The 14,423-nt window shown below is 38.0% G+C and overlaps 1 protein-coding gene across 5 annotated transcripts; it reads right to left on the minus strand.

The window, feature by feature from the left end:
* Positions 1-3,687: 3,687 nt before the first annotated feature.
* Positions 3,688-6,023, minus strand: LOC140989859 (uncharacterized). Of its 5 annotated transcripts, none has more exons than XM_073459341.1 (3): positions 5,786-6,023; positions 5,584-5,673; positions 3,688-4,982 (listed from the first exon to the last, which is right to left on the minus strand). In XM_073459341.1, the coding sequence occupies exon 3, from the start codon at positions 4,933-4,935 to the stop codon at positions 3,922-3,924; it is 1,014 nt and encodes a 337-aa protein (XP_073315442.1). In that variant the 5' UTR covers positions 4,936-4,982; positions 5,584-5,673; positions 5,786-6,023; the 3' UTR covers positions 3,688-3,921. The 5 variants fall into 5 exon arrangements, with proteins under 5 accessions (XP_073315442.1, XP_073315440.1, XP_073315441.1 ...); XM_073459339.1 differs by having other exon boundaries at positions 3,688-5,101; positions 5,786-6,022; XM_073459340.1 differs by having other exon boundaries at positions 3,688-5,101; positions 5,565-5,673; positions 5,786-6,022.
* Positions 6,024-14,423: the final 8,400 nt, after the last annotated feature.

Here is a 14,423-nt window from a genome sequence, read left to right on the forward strand (position 1 = left end):
TTATTTGTTTCTAATGAGTTTACCTAAGTGCGCAGAATTTGAAACTGATCAGGCTTCGAACTGATCAGTTACCAAGCTTAAACTAAAGCTATCGAGACGCAAACTGAAAGTGTTTAACTGATGAAGATCCCAACTGATCAGTTCAACTAAATCAGTGAAATCAGTTAAGCTGACGAGTCAACTGATTTCACCTCTCCAGTTCAAGACCAGTTCAACTGACCTGTCAGAACATCAGTTAGGAGCAAATCAGTTTGCAGATACGACAAGCTTAATCCAGCTATGCACAAAGGTACAAAAGCTATTGTACGATCAAGGTACAATAAGAGACGTTGCAGCAGCGCTTAAAGCCAAATGTTCCAGATATCTATTTGGGGGAAAAAATTCAAACTGCAACGGATTCATTCACTGAGTCTCACTGTACGTTCAACCAAACGCCTATAAAAAAAAGCCGAAGCTCAGTGAAGACAATATACATAAAAAGATGAGAGTTGATGAGTGGAAAGAAAAATACAGAGAGGGCACGCATATTGCATAACAGCTTTGAAGAAGAAATCAGCCCAGTTGATGGAACACTTCATCGTGTTATCAGCTTAGACTAGAAGCACCTTTCCCTCGGTGTCTGAGAACGCCTTTCGGGTTGTTTCCAGATATCAGCTCTCACTCACACACTCACCACCACTCAAATACTGTCTTTCACATAGACATTAAACATGTGTATGTAGTCTTTGACACACAAACATTAAACAAGTTTTGGCTGGAAGGTGATGCTTTAAGTCTAGACTGGGAGTTCAGTTAGGCAGTTGGGTATCTCCTAAGCTTGGTGGGTTTGTATAAGCACTTGTATAAATCAAAGTCTTCTAATGGAACCTTCCCAAAGGTAGAAGGGGTGACGTAGGAGAAATTCAATCTCCGAACATCCATTAACATATCCTGTGTTATTTCTATTTAACTACTTGGTTTTGTTCTTAACTATTTTAATCAGTTCGGTTGATATCAGTTCAGTTCTGTCCATAACTGAACTCAGATAAGCACTAACTGATTTCCCGTATCTCAATTACTCAGTTGAACATGATATAAAATCTATCAGTTTTCTTAACGAAGGATTACTTCGAGTATTTTCCGCTTGGTTTCTAACCAAACTCGATCTAATTCATCGGTGTAAATATTCTTAGAACACGAGCTATTGCAGCTCATTGATTTATTGTGTTGAAAGCATCTCAAAATTGCCGAGAACACGTTCCATGAGGAAGGAATTCCAAAAGACGATAATTTAAAGTCCAAGGGAGAATGGACTTGGGTTTGCTCGGCCCACCACTACAATCCCAATTCACAGAAAAGCAATCAAGGGCCGCTACAAATGAATGAGTTTAACTGTGTTGATATGTAAGCATTTTGACCCAATGGACCAATGCTTACGGGGGGCAATAGTTTGAGCTAAAATTAAATTATGCAGGCCTATCAAATGTGACAAATAAATTCCCACCGATTCAAACTGTTCACGAAGCGTTGAAAGAGAAGAGATCGTGGGAAGAAAGAGAAAAGGATCATGGGATGAAAGAGCGGAAGATCAGGGATCATGGGAGGGTGGAGAGAACTGCCTATCATTCAGAAGAGAAAGGATCGACCAACACAGAAGAACACACACAATCTCTCGCACAAATTCTAGCAAACTCCTTGTAGAATTCTCATAGTTTTAACCAGTCGTTTTCATAGTTTTCATTCTAAATTTCATTAGTTGAAGTAATTTTCTTTCAGATTTCAACATTATTTAGTATATAATCTTTTGTGAATTCCTATATTTTTATTGAAAATATAAAATATGTTAGGAGTTTATTTCTCAATTTCCAGTAGTGTTTTTTTATTTTTCTTTGTTTATGGTGTCATATTTGTTTAGAAGATCATAACGAACGGTCAAATTTAGTATCTACAATCGTCTTGTTTTTAGAAGTTAGATTTCAACAGGGATATGATCGAGTTATAGTGAGTCTGTACAAGAATTGTATTAATCAAAGTCTTTTAGTGAAATCTTTTCTAAAAAGAAAGAAGACTTCGAACTTCCAGAAACAAATTTGTGTTATTTTTTTAGATATATTACTTGCTTTCTTGTCTACCAAACCCTAGTTGTTTCATCAAATAATTAGTTATATTTGTTCACGTTCAGTACAATTTTTCTGCACTATCCTATACTTTAGCTGCTTGCTGAATCTAGCCATTTTCAAGAAACGTGCTTGAGCTTATTAATCAAAGCTAAAGTATACTTTCCACACAAAAAATCTCAGCATATTTTATAATATTTATTCAACTCTTCTAAATACGTTTTCGATCATAATATTAAAAGACAAATACTTGATCGTACAACCTAAAACATATCTATAGTCCAATTTTAAATTATTAGACAATAATCAAGGGTGGCAATTTTTTTTTCAGTTGTAATTTCATTATTGCAGGTTTGTTATAATAATTTTTCTTTGTACAAAGAAGAAAATGTAAATTCGATATAGGTTTGATTTCATTATTTAGATCAGGGGTGTAAACGAACCGAATCGAGACGAATATGACGAAACTTGAATGCTCAAATTCGGCTTGAATTATTTCTGTTCGAGTTCGAGCTCAATTCGAAATTCGAAAATTTTTAGAACTTTTGGCTAGAATTCGGTTCGAATTAAAGCTCGAGTTCGAATTCAACTCGAAATATTCCAGCATGTTCGCGAACTATTCAAATGATTGCTTGAAAATAAGTATTCGAAAGACTCGAAATTTATTTATTTAATATATAATTATATTATAATAATAAAATGTTAAAGTTCGCGAGTTGTTCACAGACTATCGAACAAATAATTTGGGCTCGAGTTCAGTTTGGGAAAAAGGTCTAACATGTTAGATTTAGGCTCAAATTTGACAAGTTCACGTACGAATCAAACATTTTTTGAGCCGGCTCGAAAAACTCACAGAGCGGCTCGATTCGTTTACACGACTAATTTAGATAATTGAATTATTTTTGGGTTTATTTTGTATTAAAATGACCATTTTGAAATGTACATAATCATATTGTTGATTGAAGAATTAAGAATCGTTCCTTAAACTGGGTTGAACCGATGGAATAAAAATCCATTAAAATATTGGAAAAAATATATTTGGGTCAAAAATGTATTGCTCTTCGCTCGATTATTCAACATCTTATTTTATTGTAATTTTGTTAATATTAAAGAATAATAATTAACTCAAATATATATATATAGTTGCATATTTATATTTTATATTTGAATATTAATTAAATATTTTCCTAAAAAAAATTATGAAATCCGTCGTAACTAAACTATATACTAAATTATACGTTATATTTCTAGTTCTAAATTGGGAAAATAATAATTACGCATTGGAGGAGAAATAGTAATCATGCTCAAATGATTTGAGACATAATTTGGATTGAAGGATAATATTATATATTATATATAAATGATAAATTTTTATGTATTGATAATATAATGTATTATTATTCCAATTTTTGTAAAATTTGAGTCAAATGTTAAACAATATACCATGCTGTTGAATAATAAATATGATAAATGGCACATGCTCGAATGTCATCTAAAGCATTAAAGCAAGAATCAGTTTGACAAATATAAAAGGCCAGTTTAGAAATTTACTTACTGAGACTCATCCAATATCTCAATTACAGACAGACAGTTGAGGAAACAGTAATACTATAGATACATAACAATATATTCAATCCATCAAGCAGATCATTATACATCTAATTTCAAAATCAAGAAAATCTACTCACAAGCAGATAAAAAAGGGAAGAAGATGATGATAATGATGAAAAAGGGTCTCGTCTATAACAAAAAACATACCCGATGACTACCTTGGCGATCACCTTCTATCATGGTAGCATGAGTTGTTTAAATAAAATTACAAACATTATGACTGCATGACCTTATTTTGCTTAACAGAGGCTGTGGTTTTGAATGCTCGGCATTTCCATGTAGATGCTTCGACGACGGTCATCAAATTAAGCTTCTCTTTGGGGCTAGTTTGATCCCTGATATTACAAATGCTCAAGGGAAGTTTTTTCTGCTTGATTCTTCCCCTCTTTTTACTGATACTATCCAATGATTCAGAAAATGAATTCTTTAAAGGAAGTGTCTCTGCTTGACCATTTTTTAACTTTAAATGGCCAGTTTTAATGGGTTGCCATTCTTCCTCATTACTCACTCCCAGTTGCTTGTCTTTCTCAAATTTTGACAAGTTCAAATCCACCATAATCATGTCTATTTCTTTTATGGGACCTTCAGTTTCTACCCCTGATACTACTCCATTACCATTACTAGTCACCATACAAGGTTGACTAGAAAAAACAGAGCTCTTCAGCTTCTTATGCTTGTGCATCAATGTATCAGAACCTGATGAGTTCTTCAAGATTCTTGGGGAGCTATTAATCACTTGATGCAACTTGCGGGCCAATTCCTCATCTGTTCTACACTTGGTCGTCTCTTGGTTCTTATTGTACAACGCTTGAACAGGGACGTGCTTCTTCATCTTGTTCTTTTTCAGACATTCATCTTCGTCAGCCATCTTGTCTGAAAGAATGTCGACAAGTTCCAAGGCTAGCTTGGCAGCAGCCATAGCCTTTGCTGCTTTCGCTGCCTTATATTCAGCATTAGCTCTAGCAGCCTGTGCAACCTTTGCAGCTTCTGTAGCAGCGAGTCTTGAGGATTCAACGATCTCCTCAATTGAAAGGTTAGAGTTAATCGACTGGGATCTCAACATGTTATTAAGACTGGAATCAAATTTGTTCCCACCACTACTAGAAGTAGATGGCACATGGGAATTAACATCGGAATTTTGTCTCTTTAACTCTGCCAGGAGCCGCTTTCTAGGTGGCAAAAGTGCACTAGTATCCAAGTGATTAACATCACACGCATTCGCCTCCATTACCCTCTACATCCACAAGAAACAGATCGCTCCAGCCAACTTTTACACTACAATCAACAGACCGAAAACTCAAGCCTTCACCGAGTAATAATCCTCAGTCACACAAATCCCGGATTAAGATTTTTCAAACTTTCCCAAAACAACAAATCGGATTTGCGTAGTTACCCTAAAATAAATGTAACAAAAAACATGAAATACAAGACGCTAGAATCAGATATAAGATAGAAAAATGTTCATTCGTAAACAGGATCTTTCCAACACCTAAAATGAATGAAAAAGATTCATAATTTAAATGCATGCCAATATCATAGAATCATAAGAAATCAGATTGAGCTACAAATTAGAAATCATAATCATAACTGATCATAATATACGAATCAAGAACAAATTAGATGCAATCAAACCTTAAATCTCAGCAATCCCTGATCTTTTAAAGTTCGATAGAGTTAAATTAGGGCTTCTAGAGGGATAAGGTACAAGGTGCGAAGAAAACACTAGGGTTTCTACAGCAACCATGGATCTGCCTAAAAAGTTTAGCGCCAACCATAAAATTCAAAGGCAGATTTTCCTGTCCGATGATGATACAAAACAATCAATAGACAAATTATAGATAGATCAAAAGAAGAAACCTGATTTCCATTCATATACCTTCAAAGCTCCGGAATAAAAAATCTACCCAGAAACAAACCAATTTAAACAATCCATCCTCTTCATCCAGCGCTAAACTCTACCAAAATCCTGCAACAACAAAAAAACATTCATTTTTTTCAAAAAAGTAATTCGAACCCTGAATTCATTCAATTCCCCCAGGTTTCCAATTTCCATTCGAATCATAAAAACCACGACGTACGAAGAATCCGGGAAGACGCGGCTCCCCGCCGTGATTGAATCGAAGAACGGCGAACAACGGCCGTTTGATCATTTACGAACATTTGAGCCGAAATAATCCGTTCATCAATAATTAGGGTACGAAATCCGTAATTCTGTATATTTTTTCCTCGGTTTGAAAGATTTGTGAGAATTTTGAAGATTGTGTGAGAACAATCAGCTGTGGAGGATTGATTTTATATCACCACGTATTCCAGGTAGTTTTTTGTGACGAAATTGCCCTCCAGGATTTGGTTGATTGTACCGGAAAATTTGCCCCTCGCCCTAAACATCAACATCTCCTCCTTTTTTTTAATCCCAAAATTAAAATAAAATTTAAAAAAAAACATCTCCATATTTTAATGTGGAAATTATTTAATATTATTTAAAATTTCAATAAATAAATTGAAATTTTACTAAAATATATATAATAAATTAAAATTTATCCACGAGTTTGTGGACCCAACAGGGCTACTATGCCACTCATAATCACATGATAATTAAAGCACCACAATAAATCAAACTTCAAATTAGAAAAAATAGCCAAAATGCTAAATAAAAAAATCGTTATCTTAAAATGTTGAAATTATGTCTTCGTCCTCATAATTGGCCTTTTTCAATCTTGTGATCTAATCTTGCTGAAATAATGACATGATATTGGATGTTGATATGATATCAGATATTACTGATCCTTTGTGATAGGATCGATTGAAGACAATTAATTTGTTTAATGATAATTCAGTCTGATTAAAAATTGAACTTGTCGTTCTCGATTGTCAATATCAGTTGGCTAACAAAATATGTGCGGGAAAAAGCCAAACTGACCGATTACAACAATTCAAATAATGGTTTTGATATGTAAACTGAATAGTAAACTGAAAGTAAAATGAACGTTAAGTTGTTTTTGGATGTTTGGAAAACTCAAGCTCCTACGTCATCCCTTCTTCCTTTCGAGAAGGCTCACACTAGAAAGCTTTAATCTTTACAAGCAACTTGTAAAAACCCAGTTCAGTTTGGACTCAACACTGTCAAAATTAAAACTCCTAGTCTACTCAACTGAAGGAAAAAATTGTTGGAATCTATGAGTTTCAGAGTTTGACAAACAAATCCGTAAATGAACTGAAGAACCAAACTGATCAGACGTAATTAAGAGATCGTAACTGAAAGAAGACTTATAAGATTTAAATGAATTAAAACTCGAACTTCTTATAAGAATAAATAAGTCTTAAAACCGATGACTTATAGCTCAGTAAACAGATTGGAAATTAGAGCTATAGACATTGCCAAAATGAACTGACAAGAGCTATATCAACTGAAGTGTTCAAACTGAGATGGCATTAGTTAGAACTGATATTGTCCAACTGAACTGATCAGACGACGAGTTTAACTCCTCATCAGTTAGCAACGTCACCAGTTGTATCAGCAGAAAAACTGACAGTCGTATCAAAGCAGAACATATCAAACAAAACAATCTAATACATCGTAACACTGTCAGATAAAATCATCTGCATTGACTAAACGACAATTCAACGAATATAAAAGGTATTCAACTACTGGATAAAAGTATTGCAGCTTAAAAGAGCTCAAATAAAATACATGCAAGTCCTGTCAAACCATAAACATATAAATAATAAAATGTAAGAAAATATCCAAGGTTCCTCCTAATTCATAAACTTAATGTGCGGAAAAGTATAGTCCTCGGGTTTACGTACGCACATCCAGTCCCGCCTACTCTGTCTTCGGCGCCTCCATTCTCCTCATCAATATACTCACCTACATCATTCATACCTAGTGAGTCTAAAAACTCAACACACCTTAATCGTTGTAACAAGTACATATACATAACATCCAACAGTGAAAAGTACTATAATCAACATATATTTCATGATCTTAAAAGCATGAACTTAAACATACCATGTCAAAGCATAACGCGTCCAAAACATGTCTCAACATATCAGCATATACATATTCATTTTCTTTATTTGAATTTCGTTCATTAGTTGTTACTTTCGTATCATCGTATTAGTCGATAGATTCATCTACATATAACCGCGGTACCCGGCGACGGGGACATCAGTGACAGTATTACCCATCCAATGAGCCTTGGCATTACATGTCATCGTATTATCGTATCATCATATTAGTCACAACCAACTATCTTCTTTCAAAAACATGTCATTGTATTCATGACTTATAAAAATCATGCATATACGTAAATTTCCTTAAAATCAAGCATGCAGAGTATTTTTCATATTTTCATTAAAAGTAATGTTCATGATAACATAAACATTTAAAACCTGAAATTTTTGTGATAAGGGCGCTGCCAGGACTGCTAATCGACCAGGGTGCAAAATGACCATTTTGCCCTTAGAAACCCTAATTGACCGTTTTACCCCTAGACCTAAAAATTTCGATCCGAAGCCAACCAAACACCTTGAAACAACTAAAAACATATTTATAATCATTTCTTAGACGTAAACTCGAGCCCGTTTCATAACTTGGACCGGGGTCTCGGTTTTAACCCAAATTAACCCGAAACTCAACCAAACTTTTCCTAACTTAAACCATGACTCGAACCTACATGACCAGCCCTTAAACCACACATTTCAGATCACCTAGGACCCTCAGGAAAGACCGACCAGCCGCTGGAATTTTTCAGCGCACAAGCACCGAAAACCCTAGCGTGCTAACCTTCAAATTATCGATCCCAGACCTAACCAACCCGAACCAGCCTTGAACCAATGTCACCTAAGACCAAGATCAGGCCATGGAAACCCTACTGGACCAGCCCTAACCATGCATACAGCCCCAAGCTCGCACAAGGCTCGATCTTGCCAAGAACTACCACTCCTAGCCTTGCTTCCTTCCCGACAGCTCTACTCTCACGACCCCTTCACAGCCCTGTCACGGACCCATTAGGGTCTGGTTCATGGCTGGAATCAGGCCATGCACAGCCATACCAACCATTTATCCCAATTTAACCACAGAAACCTTAGGCTCTCGAACCCAACCCGATCGGCCCTCACCCAAACCGACCAAGTTTCAACTTCAGCACCTAGTCACCTTCACTCTCGACATAAGCAGTCCTCTAACACCACAATTCGGCAGCCACTTACACAAATAGCAACAAAAACCGTTAGTTACATGCAAAAATGTGCATATTTCATGACAAAACGATGCATAAATGATTTGACATAAAAGATATGCATTCCTCATGTAAACACACACACACACACATCAGCATAAAATAGCGTGAATAACGAGAAAACTGGATTTATGGCGTGCCTTTGCGAATATACGCTCGAAACCTTTGCGTAGAACATGTACCGGAGAGACGGGGAGGGGTTTGTTTGAAATCTTTGAGAGGATATTCGAAGGATGCTGTATTTTTTTTTGTGAAAGTGCTGCTGCTGTATGAGGGAGGGGAGGCCGTGAGTTTGTGAGGGAGTGTAGGTAGGTTTAGGGTATTTAAAATGTAGTGTTTAAGTTGCATAATTATGCACGAATGGGCCCTTAATAAAAATTAAAGGGGTTAAAAGGATTTTAGGCCTATTAAGTAATAAAATAATCCCATCAAGCCCAATAACACTCCCAAAAATTATTTCGTTTAGGTACGTTTTTGAAAATATTGTCCGAACCCTAAAAAATCATCCGACTCGTTAAAATTTGTGTACCGGTTAAAAATATGACCCGGCGAGTAAAAATACCCAACCAAGATCTATTTTCGAAAATCACACTTAATTACACCATATATTAAATAATTAAAAATAATTATTTAATACAAATATTTTTCCTAAATATCTGCGGTCTTCGTTCTTCGTTCGAGCATGAAATACAAATTAAAGCCTTAATGCATGAAACTTTAAATAAACCATGAACTAAACCACATATCATGCAATAATCATGCAATAAAATAATTAAACACATATTTTAGTAAAACTCTAGATTTCATGCAGTCAGGTTACGTAGCTCGAATTTCCTAGACATTACAATTCCTCTCCCCTTATGAAGAATTTCGTCCTCGAAATTAAAACGTACCGAATAACTCTGGGTAGCGGCTCCTCATCTCAGTCTTAGTCTCCCAAGTAGCCTCCTCCTCGGAATGATTTGGCAACTTGACCTTAACCATGTGGATCACCTTGTTCTGGAGCCTCATCTCCTGCCTATCCAATATCTGAGTGGGTCTTTCTTCGAAAGACAGGTTTGGCGTCAGCTGCGGTGGCTCATAATTCAGTACATGCGAAGGGTTCGACATGTACTTTCGTAGCATAAAGACATGTAACACATTATGAACTCTCACCAGATTCGGCGGTAATGCGACTCTGTAAGCTAGTGTCCCCACTCTCTCTAGGATCTCGAATGGTCCTATGAATCTAGGATTGAGCTTGCCCTTCTTTCCAAATCTCATCACACCCTTCATCGATGCGAATTTCACAAATACATAATTCCCTACTGCAAACTCAAGATCCATGTGCCTCTGATCTGCAACTCTTCTGTCGGCTCTGAGCGGTCTTTTTCCTATCCCAGATCTTGACCACTACCTCTACAGTCTGACTAACAATATCTGGCCCCAACTCTGCTCTTTGCCCTACCTCATCCCAATAAACTAGCGACCTACACTTTCCCATATAGTGCCTCGTATGGAGTCATGTTGATAGATGCTTGGTAACTGTTGTTGTACGTGAACTCCACGAGTGGTAACTTCGGCTCCCAGCTGCCCTGGAAGTCGATCATGCAAGCTTTGAGTAGGTCCTCCAATATCTAAATCACCCTCTCAGACTGACCGTCGGTCTACGGATTGGAAAATGTACTGAATAACAACTTGGTACCCAATGCCTGATGCAGACTCTTCCAGAATACAAACATAAATCTCGGATCCTTATCTGACACGATGGACAATGGAATCCCAAGTAGTCAGACTATCTCTCTGATATACAGCTCTGCGTACTGAGTCATGGTGAAAGTCTTCCTGATCGGTAGAAAGTGTGCTGACTTAGTGCCGATCATTAACTATCACCCAAATGGAATTATATCATCCAGCTGTCCTCGGTAGCCCTGTCACAAAGTTAATGGTAATGTTCTCCCATTTCCACTTGGAAATAGAGAGTGGTCTCAGCTTCCCTACAGGTCTCTGATGTTCTGCCTTGACCTGCTGACACGTCAAACACTCAGAGACGAAACACAGAATATCTTGCTTCATGCCCAACCACCAATAAAGAGACTGAAGGTCCTTATACATTTTCGTAATCCCTGGATGAATGGAGTAAGGGGTGATGTGGGCCTCACTCATGATAGATCTAATGCAACATGATATATCTAATGCAAAATCATGTAAATCCAATGCAACATGATAGATCTAATATTTCTCATGGAAAAACATACAAATAAACAAATATTGATGTGAATGATGAGAAAGAAGAGGTATAGGGCATGTCTTTGTGTATTTACGCTCGAAAACCTCGATATAATCGCGTAGAACGGGTACCAGAGGGATAGGGAGGAGTTCTTTTGAAAATTTTAGAGAAAAGCCAAGGGGAACGCTAGCTGAAGTTCACAAAAATCTGCTGCTGGAGTAGGGAGAGGGGCGGCCGAAATGTGTGTGTGGTGTTTAGGGTTTTGGGAGGTAGGGTTAATTATAATAATTAGGGCATAATGGGACCTTAATTAAAATAATGAGTTTTGAGTAGGATTTTTGGCCCATTCTGCATTAAAGTAGTCCCGTTAAGCCCAAACACACTCCCGTGAAATATTTCGTTTAGGTACGCTTCTGAAAAAATTTGCTCGAACCCTCAAAATGTCCTCCGATTTGCTAAAATTGTATATCGATTTAAAATATGACTCGATTAATAAAAATACCCTACAGAGGTCCATTTTCGAAAATCACATATATTTATATCATATATTAAATAATTAAAAAAATTAATTAAAAAAAACATGTTTCTTTTATTGTGCCCGGTCTCTATTTCTCGTTCGAGCATGAAATACTACTAAAAGCCCTATACGTGCAATCTTAACCCAATAATTAAAACACCTATTCATATCATGATCATGCCTTTAGTGCATTAAAAATAATTAAACACATTTTTTGACAAAATCCTATATTTGCATGCAGTCAGGTCACGTCGTTCGAATTTCTAGACCTTACAATTCCTACTCCCTTATAATGAATTTCGTCCTCGAAATTTCAAAACATACCGAATAACTTCGGGTAGCGATTTCTCTCTGTTTCAGTTTCCCAAGTAGCCTCTTTTTCGGAATGATTTGGCTACTTGACTTTGACCATCTGGATCACCTTGTTCCGGAGCCTCCTCTCATGTCTGTCCAATATCCGGGTAGGTCTCTCCTCGAAAGACAGGTTCGACATCAACTGTAGAGGCTCATAGTTCAGTATATGCGAAGGGTTCGACATGTACTTCCGCAGCATCAAGATGTGGAACACGTTATGAACTCCCGCTAGATTCGGCGGAAATGCTACTCTGTAAACTAGTGTCCCAACTCTTTCTAGCATCTCGAATGGTCTTATGAATCTAGGATCGAGTTTGCCCTTCTTCTCAAATCTCATCACACCTTTCATCGATGCGACCTTCGCAAATAAATGATCACCCACTGCGAACTCTAGGTCACTGCACCGCTGATCTACATAACTCTTCTGCCGGCTCTGAGCGGTCTTCATCCTGTCTCGGATCTTGACCACTAGCTCTAAAGTGTGTCTTAAAATGGCTTGCCCAAACTCTGCTCTTTCCCCTACCTCGTCCCAATGGACTGGTGACCTACACTTTCTCCCATAAAGTGTCTCATATAGAGCCATACCAATAGATGCCTGATAGCTGTTGTTGTACCTGAACTCCATGAGAGGTAACTTTGGCTACCAGGTACGAAGTCGATCACACAAGCTCTGAGTAGGTCCTTCAATGTCTGAATCACTCTTTCAGACTGACCATCGATCTGAGGATTGAAGGTTGTATTGAATAGCAACTTAGTGCCCAATGTCGGATGCAGAGTACTCTTCCAGAATGAAGACGTGAATCTCAGGTCCCATGCAATCTGACTATCTCTCTGATATACAGCTCCACATACTGAGTCATGGTGAAAGTCTTCTTGATCGGTAGAAAATGTGCTGACTTGGTAAGCCGATAAACTATCACCCAAATGATATTATACCCTCCAGCTATCCTCGGTAATCATGTCACAAAATCCATGGTGATGTTCTCTCATTTCCACTCAGAAATGGGGAGCGGTCTCAGTTTTCTTGCAGGTCTCTGATGATCTGCCTTAACCCGCTGACACGTCAAACATCCAGACACGAAATGCAAAATAAATCGCTTCATGCCTAGCCACCAGTACAAAGTCTGCAGATCCTTATACATCTTCGTACTCGTTGGATGAATGGAATACGCGGTGCTGTGGGCCTCTCTCATAATATCTTCTCTTAAGGAATCACTGCTTGGAATCCACGGTCGGTCATGATACCTGACTATGCCATCCTCAACATAGTACAACCTCAGGCCCTTGGACTCATCTCTATGTCTCCACTTCTTTAACTACTCATCAAAAGTATGCCCTGCTCGAATTCTGTTCCTCAGTGTCGACTGTACTGTCAGGGTAGAAAGATTAGGAGCATCGCCTCTGGCATAAATTGCAAGCTCAAACCTCTGAATCTCTACCTGCAATGGTCTCTGTATCGACAACTGAGCAATCACTGCATTCTTCCTGCTCAGGACATCCGCAACCACATTAGCCTTACCAGGATGGTAGCTAATATCGTAGTAATAGTCCTTCATTATCTCCAACCATCTCCGCTGCCTCATTTTCAGCTCTTTCTGTGTGAAGAAGTACTTCAAACTCTTGTGATCGGTGAAAATCTTGCACTTCTCTCCATACAAATAGTGCCTCCAAATTTTCAGGACGAAGACTACAGCTGCCAACTCGAGGTCATGAGTCGGATAATTCTTTTCATGAACCTTCAACTATCTGGATGCATAGGCTATAACTCTGTCATACTGCATCAAAATTGTGCCCAAACCGAGCTTCGAAGCATATGTGTATAGCACAAACTCCCCTTGCCCTGGTGGCATAGCTAGGACTGGCGCTGAAGTCAATGCCTGCTTCAGTCTATCAAAGCTCCCCTGGCACTCCGGTACCCAAAAAAACTTCACGTTCTTCATTGTCAAGGAGGTTAATGGCAGCGCAGTGGAAGAAAAACCCTGGATGAACTTCCTGTAGTACCCAACTAGTCCCAAGAAACTACGGATCTCTGTCACACTCTTAGGCACTGGCCAATCTCTGACTGCCTCAACCTTGATGCGGTCAACTTCAACTCCATCTCGGGATATGATGTGGCCCAAGAACGCCACTCTGTCTAGCCAGAACTCGCACTTGGCGAACTTGGCATACAACTTTCTGTCCTGCAAAGTCTATAGCGCGGTCCTCAAGTGCTGACTGTGCTCCTCTCTGCTCTTCGAATAGATCAGAATGTCGTCTAGGAAAACTTTGACGAACTTATCCAAATACAGCTTGAATACGCAATTCATGAGATCCATGAAAGTTGTTGGCGTGTTCGTCAGTCCGAATGGGATCACCATAAACTCATAGTGCCCATAACACGTCCTGAAAGCCATCTT

The sequence above is a fragment of the Primulina huaijiensis genome, chromosome 12, assembly GCF_012295235.1.
Source record: "Primulina huaijiensis isolate GDHJ02 chromosome 12, ASM1229523v2, whole genome shotgun sequence".
NCBI classification, from domain to species: domain Eukaryota; kingdom Viridiplantae; phylum Streptophyta; class Magnoliopsida; order Lamiales; family Gesneriaceae; genus Primulina; species Primulina huaijiensis.